Here is a 25,688-nt window from a genome sequence, read left to right as displayed (position 1 = left end):
TCCGACACGATATTAGGAGGTATCCTATGCGTTTTGCCACGACAATGTGCATCTACTGACCACTGCTACGCCGTCTGTCTTTTCATTGTATTTTCCTTGACATGTCAAGTATGTCCTGGTGCGCGCTGCTTAAATCATCCGTTATACGAACATTATGACATTCAGTTACTGTGCCAGACACTTTCTCTACGCAGTGGCCTGTAAAGATAAGTAACACTATGCTAAGCAAGTCGTCCAGCCGTAGATAACTATGCTAAGATGGGGTAGGTCGCTAGCTGTTTATAGTTCATAAATGTACTTAACTTCAATTAGCTACCCAAACTAATACTACGAGGGTTGCCCTGAAAGTAATGCTCCGCATTTTTTTCTCAGACGAAAACAATGCTATGAATGCGAAACGTACGTATGCATTATTTGAAGTCTCCTGAGTGAGCGAGCCAACTTTCCGATGCTTCCGATAGATAGCGGAGGTGCAGGACAATTTCAAAATGGCGTCCTGGAAGGCATTTTGAGGACGATGAGGAGCTGATTCACACAGTGATGCACTGGTTGCGCCACCAGGAAAAGAATTGTTACTGACAGGACATACACCCCCTTGTTTCGCGGTGGAGGAAGCCCGTAGAACTGGATGGAGATTACGTGGAAAAGTAGGGTGTGTAAGTAAAACGCCATACTTTTGTGTGTAATTCTCATTATCTTCAATAAAGAATTGAAAAAAAAATACATTACAGGCAACGTGCCGCCATTGAATTTCTCACTGCAGAGAAGAAAACTGTGGGGAACGCACACAAACGCTTATGAAAAGTCTATGGAGCGTCTGCTGTCGACAGAAGTACAATTAGTCGCTGGGCACGGAGGGTGAGGTCATCAGAAAGCCGTTCGGCGGAGCTCCACGATTTGCAGCGGTCGGGGAGACCATCCTCGGCTTTCACACCTGACTCACCTGACCTAGCCCCCTCGCACTTCCACTTGTTTGGACCATTGGACCATTAAAGGATGCCATTCGTGGAAGGCTTTATGAGGACGATGAGGAGATGATTCACACAGTGAAGCACTGACTCCGTCACCAGGACAAGAATTGGTACTGACAGAACATATACGCCCTTGTTTCGCGCTGGGGAAAAGCCATAGAACGGGATGGAGATTACGTGGAAAAATAGGGTGTGTAAGTAAAACACCATTCTTTCGTGTGTGTAATTCTCATTATCTTCAATGAAGAATTTTTGAAGAAAAAATGTTGTGCATTACTTTCTAGACATCATTTATAATAAGTGTTTCAGAAAAATTCAACCAATTTCAGGAAACTATATTTTGTACTTGAATTAAGGAAGAAACTTGGGCTGAATGTTAACTTCGTAACTAAGATTTTACATTGACGCCAGTTGTAAGTGGCACATCTCTATGATTGCTCGTATGGGTCTACCTGGTGCAGTGTTCGCTCATTCGTTGAATGGAGTCAACACAGTAATAAAAAGCATTGAGTCTTCTCCATTTCAGCAGGACAGGGCACAACCACACTGGCAGATGCATATAAGGGCATTTCCTAACAATGAGTTGCCTTAACGGCGGTTAAGTTTTACGGGGCGTACGGCTCTCGCAGCGCTCCATTGAACTCCGAGGTTACCTACTCTCTTGGGATCTGAGTTTCTTTGTGGGATTCTGAAAAACGCTCTCAATGTGTCCCTCCGTCTCCAGCGCTCCTCTCAGCAATTGGGTGAATGGTGACGTTGTGTAGCAACAGAAAAAATGATGCTACTCCAGACATTTTAGCAAGAGTGTGAGACAAGACTATCGTCTGTATTTTGTACTGTGGACAATTAAGAACACAAAGATTGCTTCTGAAAACTGAAAGGTAAAGTAACACATTGATCGTAAATATAATTTTAAAAAGGGTAGGCTTTATACTGCATGTACATAAAAAAGAGACCTTAATAAAATCAAATGGCCTTCTAAAAAAATGGTTCAAATGGCTCTGAGCACTATGGGACTTAATATCTGAGGTCATCAGACCCCTAGAACTTAGAACTACTTAAACCTAACTAACCTAAGGACATCACACACATCCATGCCCGAGGCAGGATTCGAACCTGCGACCGTAGCAGTCGCGCGGTTCCAGACTGAAGCGCCTAGAACCGCTCGGCTACCGCGGCCGGCAAATGGTCTTCTAAAATTGAATCTCTGTAGATCATTCCCAAGTTAAAATGCAACCCAAGTATCCATCTGAACTGATATGGAAGATATATTACAGCGAAATCGAATGAATGTTTTTGAAACACCATGTATAATACACCGATCTCTGCATGGCTGGAAACATCGTTATAAGCCAAAAATGTAGCTCTAATGTGTCATCAAATGGCTCGACTTTTTGTTCGTAGGTGCTACTGGATTTCAAACTTTCTGACATGTACATATGAAACTGGACGTCAAAAATCTCCCGCTGATAATTATTTTGCGAGTTCTGCTATTGGTTAGAGGCTTGCTGAGGATCCCGCGCTATTGTGTTACAGCAAATTCGGCAGGCGCGCCTCCATATGCAAGGCAATCAGCTGGCATGCGTAATTCACGCTGTGTGCGGGAGAGCGAACACACAGTGGAGAAGAGCGGCTTTCGGCTCGGGTAGCGACCGTCTGAAATCCTATCGTAACGGTGATCATGCTTGATTTCGCACCCACTGCGTCGCTAACAACAGTGTGAAACGCACGGCTTCGGGAAGCATTCAGCACTCAAATCGAAAATGTGCGTATGTGTGGTCACGCGTGTACGGAGACGCGTATAGGATAGCGGAAGAAAGTACTAAGCCACGGTTATCTGCCTTTTTTCCCTTAAAATACGCCATATACTTGGGACAAGTTTTTCCATATGCACTGCTGGAAACATTCGTCTACTGAATTAATTGTATTGTCTTTGAAATTAGCCAGACACGTTACACGCGGTAACTCAAAACACGCTTTTGTGGTTGCGTCTTCATTTCTCCGAACCAGTGTTTAACCCTAGCATTACCAACGGGGGGGCCTCGTAGGCCCACTGACTCAGTTTTTCTATGTTTTATCCACACCCTTTGATATATGAACTTGAAAGCAAAGGTAATTGTTCGTTATTGAACGTACTATTGAGTCATTACAGAATTTCGGAATAAAAATGTAATTAAAATTCATTTACTTGATTTAATTCTCTGTGGGCGTTAGAAGCCCACCCGTTGGTAATAGCAAGCAAAGATTTACGAGGTTGAGTCTCTCGTTTCAAATTTTTACCATGAAACGAATTTTGGCATTGTTGCCTTCAGACATATTATTATGAAGCGGACCATTGTTATTTTCAGTGTTTCTGCTGCTGTTGAACCAGCAACATGAGTAGACATCGTTTACATGATAGTTCCATTGAAAGAGTGCTAGAAGAAGTTTTGAACGAATCAGATTTAGAGGAAAGTGAAGTGGATGATGATGTGGAAGAAATTAGAACTGATTCATCGTCTGAGAATGAAGATGAGGTTGAAGCCAATCCACCAGATGATAATGATACGGAATGTGATAAATTCATTGCAAAAAGTGGACGAGAGTATATTACGAAGCCATCTCGACAATATCGGCGTTCTGTACAAAATATAGTGCGAGAAAGAATGGGGCTAGGACAACAAGGAAGAATTGCGTCTCCGAAATAGGCTATAGAGCTCTTTTTTACACCTCAAATTATGAATCTAATAAAACTACACTCAAATGAAGAGGCTTCTCGACTAGGTATTCAGCACACAGATGAAGATGTGTTATTTTGTTATATAGGACTCTTGCTAATCATGGGTTCAAATCATGACAATAAGATACCTGTCCAAGATTTATGGTCTTTGCTTCAGGGCCGACAAGTGTACTATGGATCAATGAGTCGGACCCGATTTTTCGAATTGACTAAAATATTGAGGTTTGATGATAAGAACACAAGAGAAATTCGTCGCCAGACTGACAAGTTTGCTCCAATGAGGGAAATTTTTGAAAGCTTCAATTCTTCACTTCCATTGTATTTCATTCCTGGTCTACATACAACAGTGGATGAGATGTTGTCTTTGTTCCGTGGTCGCTGTCCATTCAAGGTGTTTCTAAAAGAAAAACCTGGAAAATACGGCATTCTAATTCGAATGCTGTCTGATTCTGAGACTAGATATGTGATCAGCATGGACATCTATACAGGCAAGTCAGGAAATACACAGCATTCAAATGGACCGATGGAAATTGTAAAGAGACTAATAAAACCTATTGAAAAATCAGGCCGTAATGTTACCACAGATCGGTACTATACTTCAGTGGAGCTTGCTGAGACTCTATGGAATGATTTTCACCTCACACTTGTTGGCACCCTACAGTCTAACAGACGACACATACCTGAAGAGCTGAAGACTACAACTGGCCGCAGTTTACACTCTTCCATCTTTGCTTATACTGACCCTCAGACACAGAGGCCACCAGTTACTCTTGCATCAACGCTAGTCCGCGAGAAGCCAAAACGACTGCTGTTGATGCTTTCAACTTATCACTCAGAAGGGGTGTTGAATGAAGACTCAAAAAAGACTAACATAAATCTTTTTTATAATTCTACAAAGGGAGGCGTGGACACCATAGACCAGATGGCAAGACACTACAGCACAAAGAGAGGAACAAGAAGATGGCCTTTGTCCCTCTTCTACACACTCATTGACATAGCAGCAATAAATGCATATTCACTCTTCCTCCTCAACTTTCCGAATTGGAAAAAGAATTTGCTAAACCGCAGAAGAGATTTTATCACTAACTTAGGTCTCGAACTAATAAGATCTCAAGTAGATAAACGGGCACAAAATTTGTATGGACATCAGAAGCCAGTAATAATGGCAATGGAAAGCATCACACAACGGAAGCTCAGCTGCTCTGTAGAACCATCATCCTCAACAGCAGAACCAGGAACACGTGGACGGTGCCACCTATGCTGCCAAGAAGCTGCATCTAAAAAGATCAAGTACAACAAGCTGGGAAAGTCAACTGTTACCTGCTCTCAGTGCCACAAACACGTCTGTGAGAAACACTGCAGGAAGACAGTGTTGCGTGAAAAATGCGTTGCAGAATGAGACAGTAAATTTTGTTTGCTTCATGTAGTGTATCGAATTAAAAAAGTCGTTTTTATAAGAAAACACTATTTTGAAACATTATTCCAAAAAATATATAAACTGAATCTCGTAATTTTTTCATTTTATTCCTATTATAATAACATATTTTATTATCCAGTATACAAAAACAATGTCTAAGCATTTTGAATTGTTATTAGAGGTATCAGAAGTAAATAAACTTGATTTATGATAAAATAAATTGTGGTATTCTTTATGGGCCTTTGAGGCCCCCCCGTTGGTATTACATGTAACAAAAAATACGTTGGTAATGCTAGGGTTAAAGCTGATTCTGGCAGTCAGCGACATTGTTATCCCACCCTCCACCTGTTTGCTCACACGTTATTTTTTTTCTAGTTTGCTTCAGTACTGAGCGATTCCCATTGCCGAGGTAAGAGGAGATTACGTTGGGTAATCGCATTACACACTTTCCATTACCAGATTAAACACATTCAGAGGTATTTTACCAGCGTTTTAGTGCACATTGCCGGATGACTTTCTCTCTTACGTTCATCAGTGTTACGTCTGTTCAGGGCTAGAGAGCTAGCACAAGAGTAACAGGACTTATCTTATATTCATGCAACATAATCGCAATCACCTCCCAAAATGGCGTCTCTGATTTCAGTCAGGCAAAGGCCATCATTAGTATGTCTAAACGCACGCTACATGTATTCAAGTCCGTCTTCACCTATAGTTGTTACCCTATATAATTCCATGCTGTAACACGTGGTCTAGGGGTACCAATGAAAACGTCATCGGTCCCGAGTTTGAAAGCCGCCTCAACTTAAATTTTGATAAGGCCTAACACTCAGCATTTGGCGCCCGAAGACTTCTGGCAAAAGAAGCCACCCTTAGTCTGCCAACGGCCTTGCCAAAGAGGGCGGATGAGCGGACGGAGGTTTGAGGCACTCTTTTGTCCATGGGGTGGGAAACTGCCCCTTAAGGCAGAAGAATCTGCAATGAACAACGGCATGAGGGTGCAGAAGGTAATGGAAACCACTGTATCCACAGGATATGTGCCCTGTAATTGAAAAAGTGTCATGATGATCTCTCCATGGCAAAAGATTTCGGAATAGTCCGTCATTTGGCTATCCGTGAGGGTATTACCAAGGGAGAGGTGACCAAGCAAAAAATAATGAATAATCAGCATCAACGAAAGGATAACGTTCTACGAGTCTGTGCGTGGAATGTGAATGTGGTAGGGAAGCCACAAAAATTGAAATGGGAAATACAAGTGCTCAATCTAGATGTAGTAGAGGGGTCAGTCAAGTGAAATGGAAAGAAGACAAGGATTTCTGGTGCTATCAGTATAGGATAATATCAACAGTAGCAGAAAAATTGTATAAAGGGTGTAGGATTCGTTACGAATAGGAAGGTAGGGCAAAGAGTGTGTTACAGTGAACAGTTCAGTGACAGGGTTGTTCTCGTTAGAATCGACAGCAAACCAACACCGACAACGAAGTTCGGATGTACATACCGACATCGCAAGCTCAAGGTGAAGAGACAGAGAAAGTATATGAGGATACTCAGAAGGTAATACAGTATATAAAAGCAGATGACAATCTAGTAGTCATGGGGGGATGGAATGCAGTTGTAGGGGAAGGAGTAGAAGAAAAGGGCACAGGAGAATATTGGCTTGAGACAAGGAATGAGAGAGGAGGAAGAGTAATTGAGTTTTGTGGTAACAAATTTTAGCTAGTAATAGCGAATACTCTGTTCAAGAATCGCAAGAGGAGGAGGTATACTTGGAACAGACTGCATGATAAAGAAAGATTTCAGTTAGGTTACATCATGGTCAAACAGAGAGTCAGAAATCGGATAACGGACTGTAAAGTGTACTCAGGTGTAGATCTAGACTCAGATCACAATGAAGTAGTGATGAAGAGTGGGCTGAGATTCGTAAGCTCAACAGATTAGTCAGAAAGGATCAATATGCAAGGAAGTGGGATACAGAAGTACTAGGGGATGACAAGAACCGCTTGAAGTTCTCTAAGGCTATAGATACAGCAGAAAGGAATAGCTGTGTAGGCAGTACAGTTGAAGAGGAATGGACGCCACTATAAAGGGCAATCACAGAAATTGGGAAGAAAAACATAGGTACAAAGAAGTTAACTGCGAAGAAACCATGGGTAACAGAAGAAATGCTTCAGTTGATCTATGAAGCGAGGAAGCACAAAAATGTTCAGGGTAATTAGGGAATACAGGTCGCTGAGGAATGAAACAAATAGGAAGTGCATGGAAGCTGAGAAGAAATGGCTGCAAGAGTAATGAGAAAAAAACTAAAAAGAAATGATTGTCGGACGGACAGACTCAGCATACAGGAAAGTCGAAACAACCTTCGGTGACATTGAAAGCAAAGCAGGTGACATTAAGAGTGCAATGGGAATTCCACTGTTAAATGCGGAAGAGAGGGGGGGGGGTCGGTTGAAAAAATAAACTGAAAGCCTCTGTGTGCGGGAAAGTTTGTCAGATGACATAGACGAAGAAAAAGGAGTCGATTTAGAAGAGACTGGAGATCCAGCATTAGAATCAGAATTTAAGAGAGCTTTGGTAAACTTAAGATAAAATAAGGCAGAAGGGCTATATAAGGTTCCATCAGATTTTCTAAACTCATTGGGGGAAGTGGCAACCAAACGACGATTCATGTTGGTGTGTAGAATCGTTAAGACTGGGGACATACTATCTGACTTTCGGAAAAATATCGTCCACACAATTCCGAAGACTGCAATAGCTGACAAGTGCGAGAATTATTGCGCAGCTTAACAGCTCATTCTTCGAATTTGCTGACAAGAATAATAGGCAGAAAAATTGAAAAGAAAATTGAGGATGCGCTAGATGACCGTCAATTTGGCTTTAGAAAAGGTATATGCACCAGAAAGGCAATCCTGCTATTGCTGCTGATAATGGAAGCAAGACTAAAGAAAAATCGAGACAAATTCTTTGGGTTTGTCGACTTGGAAAGAGATTTCGACAATGTAGAATGGTGGAAGATATTCGAAGTTTTGAGAGAAGGAGGGGTAAGCTATAGAGAGACAGGAGTAACGTACAATATGTAGAGTAGCTAAGAAGGAATAATAAGAGTGGACGACCAAGAACGAAGTGCTCGGCAGAGAAAGGGTCTAAGACAGGGATGTAGTCTTACCCCCCCCCCCCCCCCCCCCTACTGTTCAACCTGTACATCGAAGAAGCGATGATGGAAATAAAAGAAGTTTTCAGGAGTGGAATTAAAACTCAAGGTGAAAGAATATCAATGACACGATTCGCTAATGACACTGATATCCTAGTGAAAGTGAAGAAGAATTACACGATATGCTGAATCTAATGAGTACAGAATATGAATTGAGATAAATCGAGAAAAGGCGAACGTAATGAGAATTAGTATCAGGCTTGATGGTCGCGTAGTAGATGAAGTTAAGTAATGCTGCTAACTGGGCAGCAAAATAACCGTGACTGACGGAGCAAGGAGAACATCAAAAGCAGACTGTCCCGGCAAAAATGGGCATTTCTGGCAACGAAAAGACTACTAGTATCAAACACAGGCTTTAATTTGAGGAAGAAATTTCTGCGAATGTACGTATGGAGCACAGTGAAACATGGACTGTGGGAAAACCAGAAAAGAAGAGAATCGAAGCATTTGATACGTGTGCTAGAGGCGAATGTTAAAACTTATGTGGACTGTTAAGATATGAAATGAGGGGGTTCTGTGCAGAATCGGAAAGGAAAGGAATATGTGGAAAACACTGATAAGGAGAAGGGACAGGATGATAGGACATCTCTTAAGACATCAAGGAATGACTTCCACAGCACTAGAGGGAGGTGTAGTGTGCAGAGATTAGAATACATTCAGCAAATAATTGATGACGTAAGTTTCAAGTGCTACGCTGAGATAAAGAGAGAGTTTGGCACACGAGAGCAAGTCGTGACCAGTCAGAAGACTGATGTCAAAAAAAAAATAAAATAAAATAAAATAAAATAAAACCCACGAAGGTTAATCTCTGATGCCTTATCACAATGGCCCGTCAACCTGTCCCTTCCTTTTGTCGGTGTTTTCCTTACATTCATTTTTTCGCCGCTGAAGAGAACCTCATAATTCCTTATCTTATCAGTCTACTTCATTTTCAGCATTCTTCTGAAGCACAATATCCCAAACAAATCGATTGTCTTCTGTTCCCGTTTTCCCACTGTCCATAATTCACTACCATACAATGGGGTGCTCCAGACATACATTCTCAGAATTACTTCCTCAAATTAAAGCCCATGTTTGACACCACTAGACTTCTCGTCGCCAGAAATGCCCACTTTGCTTCTGCTAGTCTGCTTTTTATGTTCTCCGTGCTTCGTCCGTCATGGTTCATTCTGCTTAAAAGTCAATAGAATTTCTTAACTTCTTTTACTTCCTGATCCCCAGTTTTTCCGTTAAATTTATTGCTATTCTCATTTCTGCTGCTTCTCATTACTTTTGTCTTTCTCCGGTTTTCCTTCAATTCATATTCTGTACTCATCAGACTGTTCATGCTATTCAACATAACACGCAGTTCTTCATCAATTAGAATAGTAATGTCGTCACCGAATCTTACCAGAGACATCTTTCCACCGTGAGCTTCAATCCCGTTCTTGAACCTTCTTTTATTTCTATCATTGCTCCTTCCATGTATTTATTGAACATTGGGGCTGAAAGACTCAATTCCTGTCCCACACCTTTTTTAATTGGAGCCGTTCATTCTTGATCTTCCAGTCTTATTGTTCTCTCTTTGTTCTTGTGCATATTGTATAACAAGCCGTCTCTCTCTGCAGCTTATACCAGTTTTTCTCGAAGTTGCAAGCATCTTTCGCCAATTCATTTTCCTGAATGCTTTTTCTAGATCGACTAATCCTGTCAGCGTATCTTAAATTGCAAAACGTTGTCAGGAGCAGATGTGGACTGTAACAAAATTCTAAAGTTACGAACTGCTAGTTAGAACAAAGGAAATTACTTAAAGCTAGGAAATTTTGTTGAAGGAATCAGTATTTGTTGAGATTTTCAAAGAAGCCTGTAGGCAAATGTTAACTGGAACGCTGTTAAGGTGCACAACGTAACAAGGATAGATGTCTTTGAGGGGGGGGATCGTGAAGGCGGTGGAGGATGAAGTAGCCAAAAGACCAGGTCCACAAAAAACCCAAAATCCTGATGACGCAAGAGGTGTTTAATCAAAAAGCAATTAATCAAGACAGCAAAAGTTGAATGTGGATGATGATGAAATGTGACTGACAGGAAGTGCAAAATGGCAAAACAGGTATGGCTAAGGAAAATGTAAAGTCGTTGAATTATGATTGACAATGCTACCAACGGCTAAATTAATAGAAGCAGATGTATGAATATCAACATAAAAAGTGTGATATCCAGTATTAATAAAAGGAAGTATGGCTGGATGGTGGAGGGAGTATACAGAAGCGTAATACGTAAGAAATATATTTGAATAATAGTTTGCAAAGCGAAGAGGATGTAGATGAAGGTTGGATGCGAGAACAATGTGAGAACTCAGGAAACCTGAAAATAAGTTTCTTAATTAGTTGACGATCCATCAGAACTATCGAGATGTTGGGGAGAACTTACTATGACAGAAATATTCCACATGGTACGCAAGATATTTGAGACAGGGGAAGTATTCTCAGGCATCAAGACGAATATAGTAAGGCCAGTTTCAAATAAGGCAGGTGCTAAGAGGGCTGAATATTATAGAACCATCAGTATCATAAGTCATAGTTTAAGAATACTGGCATGAGTTACTCATCATATGGCTGATACAGTAGAAGCCACACTCAACGAAAACTGTTAAACTTGCTTTACAAATAGGCTGCATTATATTATTTTATTAGACTAAAGTCGAGCAGATTTACAGCTTTTGTCAATATCGACTGGAATATAATAACCGAAATTCGTACGACACTAGAGATAAAAAGACAAGCAGAGTAGGGTTACGTACTACTTTTACAGAAGCCTGACTGCACTTACAAGAGGCGAAGGACGTAATAGGGAGCCAGTAGTAGAAAATGGAGTGAAGTAAAGTTGCAGCCTCAACCATATGTTATTTAATCTGTAATTTTAATCAAGCAGGAAATTATGGTTCACGCATAGTGAATAAAAACTTCAATGATTAAAGATAACACCCTAGTTCTGTCATAGACAGTAAAGGAGATTGAAGAATAGTTGAACGGTGTGTATAGTGTCTAAAGACAAGAATATAAAATAAACATCGACAAAAATAAAACGACGTTAATGGAGCGTAGCTTAATCAAAATTGAGCAGTTTTCTTCCAAGTAAATATAAATTTCTGTTATAGGTCATAGGGTTAGGTCATTAACAAAGGAACCATGGCTCATGGTAATACTGCTTTCAGGACAGAATTTTGCGAAAAATTGATTCCCAGCCTATAAGAAATGAACTGTAAAGCAAACAGTTATTCGATCAATATTTTAATTCTTGGAGCTATGTTACAGACGTTAGGAGTGACATTACTGCTGCAATGAAATTATCTGGCGTATTTGGAGCGATCGCCAGAACGAAACTATTGAGACTACCGTGACCACTTCTTGATAAACTGCTTGCTGGCTTCTGTCTAAGTTCTTCTGCTGACGTTTGTTTCATGACTTTTGTGTCGCTTTGCCAGCAAGAGTAGCAACCATTGTCGAAGCTTCATTCGCCATTGCTGGCGAAGCATCAGAAAAATCATGAAACAAACGTTGGTCAAAGAATCTCTGACTGTAGCCATAGGCAGTTTATCACTTAAAATGTAGTTATTGTAGATTCGTGGCACCACAAGACATGAATAATGTCTTAGAAATGTTGACATTAGAAAATAGGCTTGTAATTCGAATCTTGCGCCGTGTGACAAAGCTTGTAAAGCATAATCCAAATGTGCGGTTCCCTGAGTAAGAATTACAATGTTTCATGCGCAGTTAAATCAATTAAAATTAATGTAGTTGAAAGAGTTATTGCGGAAAGCGCCGAACAGAATAATAAGTTAAACAACGGTTTAATTATGGGAATTAAAGGATTATCTGTAGCTCTAACTCACTGTAACGTTTGTTTATTTATATTCAAATTTAGCACTTATGAATCGCTGCAATGGCTCTGAGCACTACGGGATTTAACCTCTAAGGTCATCAGTCCCCGAGAACTTAGAACTACTTAAACCTAACTAACCTAAGGACATCACACACATCCATGCCCGAGGCAGGATTCAAACCTGCGACCGTAGTAGTCGCGCGGTTCCAGACTGTAGTGCCTAGAACCGCTCGGCCACAACGGCCAGCAATCGCTGTAATCTCAATTTTTGCTGTAAAGGTATGGCACTGCAAAGCTAATGTCTGTTTAAAGTATTTTGTTATTCAGTTTAGACATAATATCTACGTGTACTGTGTACTAGTGTGAAATATACTTAGTTATAGGAATGAGACAACGAATACCATAGTTTAGATTACAGTTTGTACTTGTTCACTGTTCGGTTTCCTTTACGATTAATCCTGATCGTATTGATCGGAATTTACCTGTGGTCTTTAACTAGTGGATTTAGTTAATGCAAAGAATTTAGCATCTGGTTGCAGTAGTTACAAATGCTGTATCCGACTATGTTGCACTCAGTCACGTGCTCATATCTCCGGTAACTTTTACTTCAAAGACTGGGGCAACTACATTTGGATGTTTGATGTACGAGCATCTGTATACGTTTCAAAAAAATGATTTGTTCATGTATCCGGGATGTTTCGCGGGAATCTGTTTCCCAGAGTTATCGCATCATTAAAGAACTGTCGCTTACTGTAAATTTTTTAGCTTCCAGTTTATTTTTATGTTTCTGAAAAGTAGCATTTGTAAGCGTATTGTCATATCGCTGGCTTGGTTGCGGAGTATCTTTGCGGGCAGCGCGTTTGCAGAGTCGAGCGCGGGACACGGAACTGGTATGTTGTGTTAAGGGTAGCTCTGCATGCAAGAGCATTGTTAGTATTGAAGTTGAAATGTTGCTACAAGTGCTATTAGAGTAAAGTGATGAAATATGGAAGTGATTAAGAGAAAAGTGGGTCAAGATGCAATTAAAAATAAGCAGTGCCGCCGATAATGTATTTGTGTATCCTCTCGTTGCGTGTCGCACAGCAACAGTCATCCGCACCGTGTTCGGTTCCCAGAATGAACTGATGTGAATCAGTAAAAATCAGTTACCATAAAAGAGTGCAGTCAAGTGCCAGTGTCTTGTAGCGACCGTGAGGACGTGCGTTCGATCATCGCGTTTCCGCATTATCAACAATCAGCCGCGCCGCGACGGTTACGCGCACGCTCGTACAAGTGAGAACTGAGAACTGAAAAATTAACTTTACGAACAGTGTTATATCACTACTAGTGTCAAGAAGGACGGTTACCAAAAGAAATCTGTGTATGCGTGGCGAGTGTTAAGAACTTTGGTTCGATTACTCGGTTTTCGCATCATCAACAATCATCCGCGCCGTGTTCGGTAACGCGTACACTCGTCCAAGTGATATTCTAGACAGATAATCATCTAGAAGTTGGCATCAAACTTATTACTTAGAATGTAAACTGTGCAACCTGTGATTTCATATAGTCTCAGAATATAGTTGTTCATACCAGATGTAGAGCAGTGTTGTGTTTTAACGTCGAGTGGCTCCCCTAAACCAGCTTGCATATTTCGATGGATAATTTCAGGCAAGCCAGCAGCAGTGTGGAGCAGAACAATACGACCGCTGCGGGATTATCAGCTACGTGGTGTGGACAGGGCGCACGGTCAAGAAACGGTCCAGAAGAAGAGAAACCAGTTTAAGGGTTCCCCGCCCATTTGTACCATCTGCGTGTTACACATTTTCTATGTGGTTGATCAGTCCATGTTTGGTCCTTTTACCACTAGGTGCCACATCAGGTGTGTGGTTCGATTTCCATCGTGACTAGCGATCAGCCTCGGCTTCTCACAGGAAGCACAGTCTGCAGTCGGATAACTAATAAGCTAATCAGAGCTTCCAGGTGAATCCGTCAATCAGTGAAAACCATGTAGTTCTGACACTAGTTCCTGAGATTAACCTTCATATCCAGACAGTAAAACGCAGCGACTTAAAACTACAGTGCGTATAGTAGATACGTACAGACGTACAGCTTATGGTCAAACTTCTCTGATGGCTTGAGTTGTGGCAGCTATATCGTTTATGGCTTTTGTCACTATATGAAACCTCCTCTGTGACCGACCAGCTCGTGGCTCCCATCTTAGTCATGAGATGTCTCTCAAAACGTCAGTTAAACTTGGAGCAGATAATAGTACATATTTAAACATGTACCATTACTATAATTATAAATTATATACAGAACCTTCCTTATGAATCAATATATCTATTAGTGAAAATCTTATCAAAATCCCTACAGTAGTTCCTGAGATTATCCTTCAACACGGAGACAGAAAAAACACGTCGATGGACTTTATAGTACGTATAGATGTTTCAGAAATGTTGGAAGGTGGTCGTTTTAGTTCTCTTCATCCACCGAACAGCTGCGCTATACGTAAATCACTTGTTCGTTGACAGACTGTCAATCAATGGCTATCCCTGTTCACAAGAGCGGTTCGTCTTTTTCAAACAGGGAAGTGCGGGGATCTTTTACCCAAGGGAACCCCATACCCCTGGCCAAGAAAGGAGGGAGAAACGTCGCCACAATCCTCCCTAAGAACTCAGTGAAAAGGTAAAATATAGTGTAGTCAAGTGTTTTCCTGTAGACAAAAGGTCGACATTAAGCTGGTCTCTAACGCGTTCGGATCTGGACTTTTGTTATGGCTACTTACAAGTCGCCATTCGTCTCACAAATTATGAAACGCACTCTCTCTCGTCTCGCCTTTCAACATGGTCAAGTCGGAGTAAAAGTATTCAGACATTTACCTTGCGTATTTGATACGGGCATATTCGACAAGGAGCCCTTAGCATACTGGTGAGATTTCACTAAGTTTCGAGCATTCCAGTTCATTCATATGATAGCAGTGAAGGTAAGCAATAGATTTGCTCTTGCCGTGCGTAACAGTGGTTCTTTGTTCTTGTTTTCGTTTGCTGGAGAACACATTTTGATTGGTATCAGTCTCTGAGTTAACCATAAGTAAATTCATGTAATTCACCAGCAAATTCTCTCACTCAGAAGCATATAACATTACTAGACAGTTTGTAAGGTTATTTTATTCATTTTTCTATCATGATGGTCGGAAGAGATGTTAAAAGTTCTAACTTGATGTTTATTAGTAGCCACGACGGCTAAATTGTATATTACACCTGTCCATGCACATGCACATTATCTCACACCTCCCTTTGTTAGCAAATTATACAACGTGTGCCTTTGCTCCACGTTTGAATATTTAATCTATATTTCATGCAAAACGTCCTCTATTCACTGGACCTGAGTTTCACTCAGGAGGTACGCCACCCATGCCCGCACTGCCGGAATTTTTTTTCCAAAAGAAATTACAACAATCCAGGTCAGGTGGCATTGATTAAAGGCTTCAAATTATACGTCCACAGAGACGGAGGTAGCGGAAATCGTGTATTTCATCATACAAGATGTCTAGTTCCAGGTTAATAGGTAGTTCAGTCGGCAGTATACAAAGACATTTCTCCGAGCACGAATCGAGCCTTTACGGCATATTTTTGAAACACATGAGGTCTTGTGATTTGTTCGCCATCTCTGAATTAATTTAAAGTCACATCGCGTTGTCATCGGGTCATGTTCACTGTCGGGGTCTGCATTTTAGGACGGAAAACGTGTTTATAATGTTGCATGAACATTTAGGCATGCTTCTGAAAGGTATGGCAGCTTACAACACAAACGTTCATTAGCGACGCTACAGTAGGGTGACGTAACAAGAGGTTTAACTAAATGTATAACGTTAGTCGAATATAAATTTCAATAAAGAATATCAGTCATTTCTCTCAATATGAACTTGTCACTAAATCACCGACTCAAAAACATGGTTGGGTTTCTTGGGCAATAAATTTTCTCTGAGAGTCACATCATGAAGAAGAAAGTGAGTAAAGGGAAACATCAGACTGATACGGGCATTTCTCTACAGCATAATTGTAGAACCATACGATAGACAGCAGCAAGATGACCAGACTTGATGCATCAGACAAATTCAGGAAACTTCGATCGGAACAACGTTGCCTGCGATGCGTCAATACTGGAAAACGTGTCAGACATGATACACATGTATTATCATAGATGCATCGTACGCTGTCTAGAATAATGTAATTTTATCTTAAATCGGTGGTAGCTTCCAACTCACTCGAGTGAGATTAGAGTGGGGAACGTCAATCAATAGACTGAATTACCTTTATCTTACTCATCCTTTGGGACCTTCGACCTGCTTCGGTCTTCATGTTTACATCTTCTCTTTGGTCAGCCAACTCTTCAGAAAACTCTAGGCTTACCGCCTGTAGACAGATTTTGGAAAAATATCCATTTTCGTCCGTTCTGTATGAGATCTCCAATTTAGACTATATTCTAATCTTTGACATTTCAGCTGTAAATGCTTAATATAAACCGTATGTCTTCATTGCTATTCCTTTCCCTTTCTGACACGCCACAACTGATTGGAGCAACTTCATTTCGGCGGTTTCGTCTCTTCTTTTGTCCTTGGTAGTAAGAAACCTCGCTTCATCCACGCAAAAACTTTCTGGTACCGCCATTCTCTCGTGGAACTTGAGCATTATTTCCTACTTACTTTGTGTCATAGAGTTCTACTTACTGCATTCTCTAAAATTTTTCAGTTTTCATATCAATGTCAAGCTCATCTTAAGATGTGAGTGTGCATCCAAGGTAGTATCACAGACTGCCATGGGTTCTGCAGCGAGTTCTAAAAATTGTAGTAATCCATTACTCTGTTTAAGAGCTAATTAGGTAGTAAAGGAAATCTTATGTTAGTGTAAATGAAATGAGAAATTTTATGTAAGAAAAGATAGAGGAAAATAAACGCCATGAGGGGTTGAAACAGATGGCACACAATTTGACACAATGTGCACACAACCTCTCACCTGCTGGCAGCCGTTCGATGGAGTACGCAAGGTCTCTGGCTACGGTCCTAGCGTGCAAGACGTCCTCCTTGTGGACTCGGAAGCGGTGGTAAAGGTCAGTGATTACCGGCTGGGTGGCTTCCCTGAGCGAGAACACCCACGCCTCGTGGGTGGCCGCCCACTCAATGCCGCTCTCGTAAAGGTCGCGCACGCTGTCGATGGGCGGCTCGTACCTGCAGTACAGCAGCAGTGTGTACTGAGAGGATATACGGTGGTCACAGACTCATAGTAATATTCGTTACCTCGTAAGCTTTATTAATTTAAATGTTACAAGTAATATTTATTTAATATACCGTAGGAATATTTAATAAAATATCATACATTCACAATTTTTTCTTCTTGTTAATTTCTGTATTACGAGGCGTATTAGAACACTAAGTTCTGTTTGATCATAAATAATAAGGTCATGTAAAAAGGTTTCAATTGACAGTAATATTTTACTACATATCTACTTTAATTTTCCACGTAATCGCCATTCACAGCTACACACTTTCTGTAACGCTGCACCAGCTTCTTCAACCACTCTGCATCGAAGTCTGCCGCCTTGGAACTGAATCAGCTGGTAACGGTAGACTTGAGTTCATCGTCGTTTTGAAATCGTCAACCTAGTCACATTTTCGAATGCAAGAAGAGAAAATAGTCGCTTCGTGGAGGGTCGGGACTGTACGGAGGATGATAAAAAGGATCTCAACAAAGTTCCTGTAACTTAATCTCGGTGTTGGTAGCGGTATGAGGGCGTGCGTTGTCGTGTAAGAGGAACATGCCACACGACAGTTTTCCGCGACGTCGATTTTGGATCACAAGCCTCAGTTGGTTTACTTTAACAGCATACGTCAGTTGCAATTGTTGACACAGAGCCAATGAAATCACTCAAGTGTCTTCGTCCCAGAAAACGGTAGCCATCATTTTTCGAGTCGCGAACTGAGATTAGTTGAACTTTTTTGGTTTTGGTGAATTTGAATGGCGCCAGTGCATTGACTGTTGGTGTATGACATTCAGGTCTCGTCATACGTAACAATGCTGAAAAACAAATCATCTCCATGTGCATTTTCAACTTCTCGCGGCGTGATGAATAATCAATAAAATTTCCTCTACTGATATTTCGGCCGCGTATCGTCCGACCATCTTCAGAGCGAGTCACAAGACTGACGACAAGTTTTTTTTCTTTTCTTTATGGTGAATTCATTCCCCTGCCCCATATGGGCAGGGGAGGGCTGTCAGCGGCACAATCCGCCGCTCTTCAGCCGAGAGACACGACAACTAAAACAAGAATGAAATGATACATACATAAGGAGATAAAAAAGGGGAACATAGAACAGAGGAAGGGGAGAAAATGGAGGTAAAAAGACATGGACATGTAGACGTTCATGGGGGACAGTTAAAAAAAGTCACCAGAAAGTTAAAAAACACAGTTGGCGATTCTGGAAACACAGAGAAGACACTGAATGCGAATGCTCAGGTTAAAAGTTGGCCACAGTATTAAAAACACTCTGAAACAACACACTTAAAACCCACTTGGAGCAAACACGACGAAGAGTAAAACTACCAGGTGGGACCTGCCGAGGGACTGACGACAAGGTGCCAAGCGCGGCCTTATATGTTCCACCACGGCGGTACTGCGCATGCGGGTCACAGATGCTGGTCTGCGGCAGGGACATACGCTTACACATGCGCCACCTGTGGTGAAGGCGTACAGACATTCGATTTGCTTATCGATGTTTGATCGGCGGCGGTGACACGATGACGACTTCTCTGCAATTTAATTACTCCAAGAGCCGGATTCCATGCTTTGTCCAAATTAAAACCATTATCTCCGTTTATTAAATTGTTGGCTACTCGAATTTCTATAGCTTCCTTGAATACAGATTCCCAAAAAGAAGAGGTGGATGTTAAAATCTTCACATCACTGTAATTCATGGAATGACCCGTATCAATACAATGATCGGCCACAGCTGACTTGTCTGGTTGTAACAAGCGTGTGTATCTTCGGTGCTCCACACACCTCTCATGAACGGTGCGTGTTGTTTGACCTATGTATGACTGTTCACAATTTCCGCAAGGAATCCGGTACACACCCGCCTTACGAAGCAGTATATCGTCCTTCACAGAGCCGAGTAAAGCCGCAATCTTCGTGGGGGGCCGGAAGATCACCTTAACACAGTGCTTCTCAAGAATACGGCCTATCTTTGAAGAAAGAGCACCCACATAGGGCAGAAACGTCCTAGATCTGAAGAAATTACTATCTTCTTCCCCATCACATACCTGCTTTTTAGGTTTTGCATCGAATGCTCTACGAATTTGTTGAGGAGAATATTCATTCGATTTCAAATTGCTCTTGAGGTATGTTAGCTCTCCTTGCAAATTGTCTTCATCGGATATACAGTGCGCCCTATGCACTAAGGTCTTAAGGACACCCATGGTCTGTGAAGGGTGATGGCAGCTACTGGCATGAAGGTATAGATTTATGTGCGTTGGTTTCAGCTATACGGCATGTTCTAATGTACGGCGAATGACAACATCCAAAAAGGGAAGGCAGCCGTCTTTTTCTATTTCCATAGTAAATTTAATGCTAGCAAGGATGGAATTCAAGTGCTCAAGAAATTGATGTAATTTCCTTGCGGAAATTGTGAGCAGTCATACATAGGTCAATCAACACGCACCGTTCATGAGAGGTGTGTGGAGCACCGAAGATACACACGCTTATTACAACCAGACAAGTCAGCTGTGGCCGAACATTGTATTGATACAGGTCATTCCATGAATTACAGTGATGTGATGATTTTAACGTCCACCTCTTCTTTTTGGGAATCTGTAATCAAGGAAGCTATAGAAATTCGATTAGCCAACAATTTAATAAACAGAGATAATGGTTTTAATTTGGACAAAGCATGGAATCCGGCTCTTGGAGTAATTAAATTGCAGAGAAGTCGTCATCGTGTCACCGTCGCCGATCAAACATCGATAAGCAAATCGAATGTCTGCACGCCTTCGCCACAGGTGGCGCATGTGTAAGCGTATTTCTCTGCCGCCGACCAGCATCTGTGTCCCGCATGCGCAGTACCGCCGCGGTGGAGCACCTTGTCGTCAGTCATGTGACTCGCTCTGAAGATGGCCGGACGATACGCGGCCGAAATATCAGTAGAGGAAATTTTCGTTTGCGCGGCTGCATGCACGAAATTTAATGGATTAAATCATCTCCATCTTGTCTATCGCGCTCCAAACACTGGCGTGCGCTACGCATCCTTTGCTCTTTGTGCTGATCAGTGAGCATTTTTGGAAACCACCTGGCACATAGTTCGTGATATCCAAGCTGTTCAGAGACAATTCTGTAAACTGAGGTTGGAACAACATTTTGGAATTCATAGGCCAGACCAATGACCGTCAATTGCCGATCATTTGGACCTTCTTGGTTAACATTATCAGCGATGTCGCCGGTCCAAATACTGGGCCTGTCACTCCACTGTCATCGTGAATATTTGTGCGGCCATTTTGAAATTCTCGGCATCATTTTCGAACTTGTACGTTACGGATTATTTCACGTCTACTCACTAGGCATAACTCACTATGAATTTCAGCAGCTGAAGATTGTTCTAACCTTAGTTTTGGAATACGCCTAGTATTTTCAAATAATTTAATCCCAGGTTAAAGAGCAGAAGTTGGATAACTTCCGACCCCTCTGAATCCCCCTTCTGCCTTATAGCCAGAATTTCGGATAAATGGAGAGCTATTTTGTCCTTTGGTTAGATATGTGCATTACTTTGGTACGGTGAGCACGGAGGAGAGTCCGCTGCCGTAGCTGGCGGTGACGAGCAGGTAGGCGATCAGCAGCCAGGACAGCACGTGGCGCGTGGGGCCCACGACACGTGTGTGGCGCCGCTCCACGTCCGGCGTCTGCAGCACCAGCAGGCCCACCGACCGAAAGAAGCAGTCTTCTATTGTAGAGTACCTGCTGCCTGCAGCCGCGCGCACCGCCTCTTCTCCTGTAAAGTCGCTGTCACTAATCTCAGACTCCCCAGATGGCTAACAATCGCATTGCACGTCGTACGTAAAAAGACACCTCAAACGATGTGGGCTGTTTTGTGCAGGATATGCACCACAAATATCTTAAGAAGGTCATGTTTAAGAAACATCAATTGATATTGTTAAATCAACCCCATATTCACCATCAGGATCGATCGATCGATCATCAACAGCTAACAGAAAATTATTTACCTTGCCTTGTATGTAACGGTCGTAGAGTAGCATAAAAATAAAAATAAAGCAGTAAAGTTAAAATTAAATAATAAAAATAAAAAGCCGGACCGATTTTTTTTGTTTTTTTTTTATTTTTTAACAAGTCATTATGAACGATGCCAAGCAACCTGGTTTAAATTTTGATGTTAATTACACTGATGAATGGTTCAAATGGCTCTGAGCACTATGGGACTTAACATCTGTGGTCATCAGTCCCCTAGAACTTAGAACTACTTAAACCTAACTAACCTAAGGACATCACACATATCCATGCCCGAGGCAGGATTCGAACCTGCGACCGTAGCAGTCGCGCGGTTCCGGACTGAGCGCCTAGAACCGCTAGACCACCGCGGCCGGCTACACTGACGAATCAAACATGTTATGACCAAATGCTTAATAGCTTGATTGTCCGTCTTACGCACGAAATACACCATTATCAGGCATCTGACAGTTTGTTGGTAGGTTTGTGGAGGTATGTCGCCTAAGATGTCTACGCACAGTTCATGTAATTCGCGTATATAACGGACCGCTGATTTGCGACGTGGTGATGGCGCCCGATAGCGACCCAGGTGGGCTCTACAGGATTTGCATCAGGTGAATTTGGTGGCCGAGACATCGACGTGAGTTCACTATAATGCAACTCAAACCACTGTAGTACCATGCTGGCTCCGTGACACGGAATATTATGCTGCTGAAAGATGACACCGCCGTTGGAGAAGGCACAAAGCGTGAATGGATGAGGGCGGTTCGCAGCTGTAAGCGTGTCTTCAATTTCTACCACAGGTCCCATGCAAGTGCAGGAAAATACTTCTCCCATCAGCCTGGTCCGTGGCACGCTGCATGCTTCGAGCCACCGTTCACCTCGATGACGACATTTGTGGAGACGACCATCAACCTCGTGTAGCAAAAACGTGATTCGCCCGAAGAGCCGACACGTTTCCATTGATTGACGTTCCATTCCCGAAAATCCAGTGCCCACTGCGATAGTAATTGATGATGTCGTTGCATCAACGTGTGAAAACTTATGGGTATCCTGCGAAGCTCCATGCTGAAGAATGTGCTATGAACGGCGTGCTCCGAAACACTTGTGCGTGCACGAGCAGCGTGCTCTTTCGACAGCGATGCCACGGATCACCATCTGTCCTTCTTCACAAAGCAGATAAGCCACCGGACCCCAAGTTATGTGAAGAATCGGGGACCTTCAACCATTTACTGCAAGTGGTTGTTCCACTGTCCTTCTACGATCTTCTATATATGCTCCCGACAGTACCACATGACAATTCGACCAACTTCACCATTTTCGAGGTACTGGTTCACAGGATCTATGTAATAGTAATCTGCCCTTTGACAGAGTCGCTTATCTCGAGGAATTTCCCCATTTGCAGCCTGTGTCTTCGCTGAGGTGATACCCCGTGCGTCTCTGCTCCGCTTCCATACATTTGCTACCGCAACACGAGCCCACAACGCCACCAGGCGGCATCCACCGTTGTGGTGGGAAGCAGTTATAGTGTTTATGCGTGTCATCGTATTTCATCAGCAGCTCTTGTTGACTTTCTCCACATCAAATATGCTGACTTAGAGAATAAGACAACTTACACAGAGGTATAATGGTGCGGCCAGTCATTGACTGAATGAACTTCTACTTTGCTGCTTAATCTGCGCTAATTTGAAACTTCCTGCCAGATTAAAACACTGAGCCGGACCGCTACCCAACGAGTAAATGCTCTGCTGTCTGATCTATCCGAACACAACTCACGACCCCCCATTTACAGCTTTGTTTTTGGCAATACCTCTTCTACTGTCTCTGAAACCTCTCCTGCATACCTTTCGGGTCTAGCTCTCTTACAAGAAATGATGTTATAGGGAAATGTCTTATCCATCGCTGTGGAGAGAACTCACAGTGCTACGATCGCCATTCGCATACTTGTAAAACCTTCAAACATTGGCATTCAGGTACTAATTCTGACGTCTTTGGACACGAAATTGCGGATGAAGGGCTTCGCACAGCGTACATAGAAAAAAAAACTTCTCAGGTAACCAAATGAGTTTATAGACATAGTGTACGCAACATTGAGGATATTTGGCATTTTGCTAAAAGACGGGAGTAGAATTTTTGTGCTTCTTGAAACGTGATTAACACCAGGCTAACGTGTACAGTAGATATTGTTCTACTGACGCATTTAAATAGCTGATTTTAAAAATCATATCGGACATTTTTATCAGGCATCTCATAGTGTTTACTAGCCTTTAGAAAAGACATATAAAAGTACATCAAGGATAAAAAAGCATGCAGTAACACACAGTATGTTTATTATGCATTATCTTTTATTGCCTACCAACTGTAACGGATTATATGTTACTAAAGCATTGCGATCACAGTCTTACTAGCAACCTCTCACTGTGGAAATACCGCTATTTTTCGCCGCTTCTATTTTTTCCTGTAGTTACATTGGCTATTTGTTACGTTTTCATACTTTCTGTAAGGAGATGGTCGTAAATCTTTATACATAAAAGGAAATATCTTGACTGACTGACCCATCATCGCTCAGCCCAAAACGCCAAGGATAGAAACTTAAAATATGGAGAGGACGTTGAGCTTATACTGTAGGTGTTGTTTACGGACGGATTTTTTTAATTCCATCCCTAATGGCGTTAGATAGGGGACGAAAGGCTTTCTTGAAAATACGTCTCTATTAAGAAAGTTTTGACGCTACAACTACAAAAATTAGTATTTAGTTTTTCGATGAGAAATGGAGAAAAACTTGTTTCAGTACTTTTGGAAATTTAATCGCTATGGGGGTGAAACAGGGGGTGGAAAAATAGTTTTTAAACAAATATTATTAAACTACCGCTAAGACATTTTTAAAGTTACATAATGAAAATGATATTTCACTTCCCGATGATAAATACAAAAAAAAAAGTGTTTCAGTGTTTTGGATATTCAACCCCTAAGGGGATTTTGGGTTGAAAATTGTTCAGCAAATTTTTCGTTATGAAACCATTTTTAAAACTAAATTAAAGAAAATTTGCTTTTGGCTTCTGTTTTGAAAATAAAAAACCTAATTGTTACAGTGTACAGTGTTTTTTGGATATTGGACCCCCAAGGGGTTAAAATAGGGAGCGAGAGGTTTTATGGAAGTGTTTCATTACAAAAGCATTTTAGAGACCAAATCTCAGAAAATTTCTATTTAGTTTCTTGATTAGAAATAAAAAGCAATGTATTTCAGTGTCTTTTGGATATTCAGCCCTTAAGGGGGAGAAATAGAGGATGAAAATTTTAATAAAAATACTTCATTATGCAACAACGTATTTAATGCTATATCTATGATCATTAGTATTTGACTTACAAATAAATTAGGGTAGAGGATGAAAGCTGTAATGGAAATTAAGAGAGAGACCTTTTGTCTCCAGCTATCAAAATCGCTCTTTCGTCAGAGGTACGTTCGGAAAAGACTATGCTTCTATGACCTTAAATAGCGTTTAAAGTTAGAAGATGCTACAGTTTCTAAATAACATAAAAATTCTATTAACAAGAAAACCATGCAGCCAATATAGTCTACGCGAAGGAGGCAGCGGGCGTTAAACTAGTACTGTACACAAAAACACAACAATCAAACTGCACATCTGGAACAGAATGTGTCCACGTAACGAACGATTGTGAAAGCTTTTTGTGGGTCGTGATTCAGAAGCGTAAACAGTTTACTAATCATTGTCTCTCACGTGTTGCCCAATCAGGAATTCGTTCCGCCTAGTATCATCATATCCGATCATTGCTTCAACATCTGAAAATACTCGAAGTGGGATTGTCTCCCCTCTCTATGATTTTAGCTCTGCAGTCTTGGATATTCCTCAGTCTTGCAATCTACAGGAATTACCTTACCTGTATGTAGAGACCTGGTGCCAACTACATCTGGCTTAGTGTACAATCACCGAGCGAGGTGGCGCAGTGGTTAGCACACTGGACTCGCATTCGGGAGGACGACGGTTCAATCCCGTCTCCAGCCATCCTGATTTAGGTTTTCCGTGATTTCCCTAAATCGTTTCAGGCAAATGCCGGGATGGTTCCTTTGAAAGGGCACGGCCGATTTCCTTCCCCATCCTTCCCTAACCCGAGCTTGCGCTCCGTCTCTAATGACCTCGTTGTCGACGGGACGTTAAACAACACTAACCTAACCACCTAACCTAGTGTACAATCTGCAACGATTTAATGCTACACCTCTCTGCCAAAGTACAACTAATCTTGTTACGTAAC

General features: G+C 41.7%; 1 protein-coding gene across 1 annotated transcript in view; it reads right to left on the bottom strand.

The window, feature by feature from the left end:
* LOC126234885 (uncharacterized) overlaps nucleotides 1-25,688 on the bottom strand; it is a 115,603-nt gene that overhangs the window by 51,595 nt on the left and 38,320 nt on the right. Inside the window, exons 4-5 of the mRNA XM_049943624.1 lie at nucleotides 20,961-21,183; nucleotides 17,165-17,376 (exon numbers count right to left, since the gene is read on the bottom strand). Of these exons, the coding sequence (XP_049799581.1) occupies nucleotides 17,165-17,376; nucleotides 20,961-21,183 (435 nt within the window). The remainder of the gene's footprint in view (nucleotides 1-17,164; nucleotides 17,377-20,960; nucleotides 21,184-25,688) is intronic.

This window comes from Schistocerca nitens, chromosome 2, assembly GCF_023898315.1.
Source record: "Schistocerca nitens isolate TAMUIC-IGC-003100 chromosome 2, iqSchNite1.1, whole genome shotgun sequence".
NCBI classification, from domain to species: domain Eukaryota; kingdom Metazoa; phylum Arthropoda; class Insecta; order Orthoptera; family Acrididae; genus Schistocerca; species Schistocerca nitens.
Note: the sequence above shows the minus strand (reverse complement) of the source record. Positions and strands in the feature narration are given on the sequence as shown.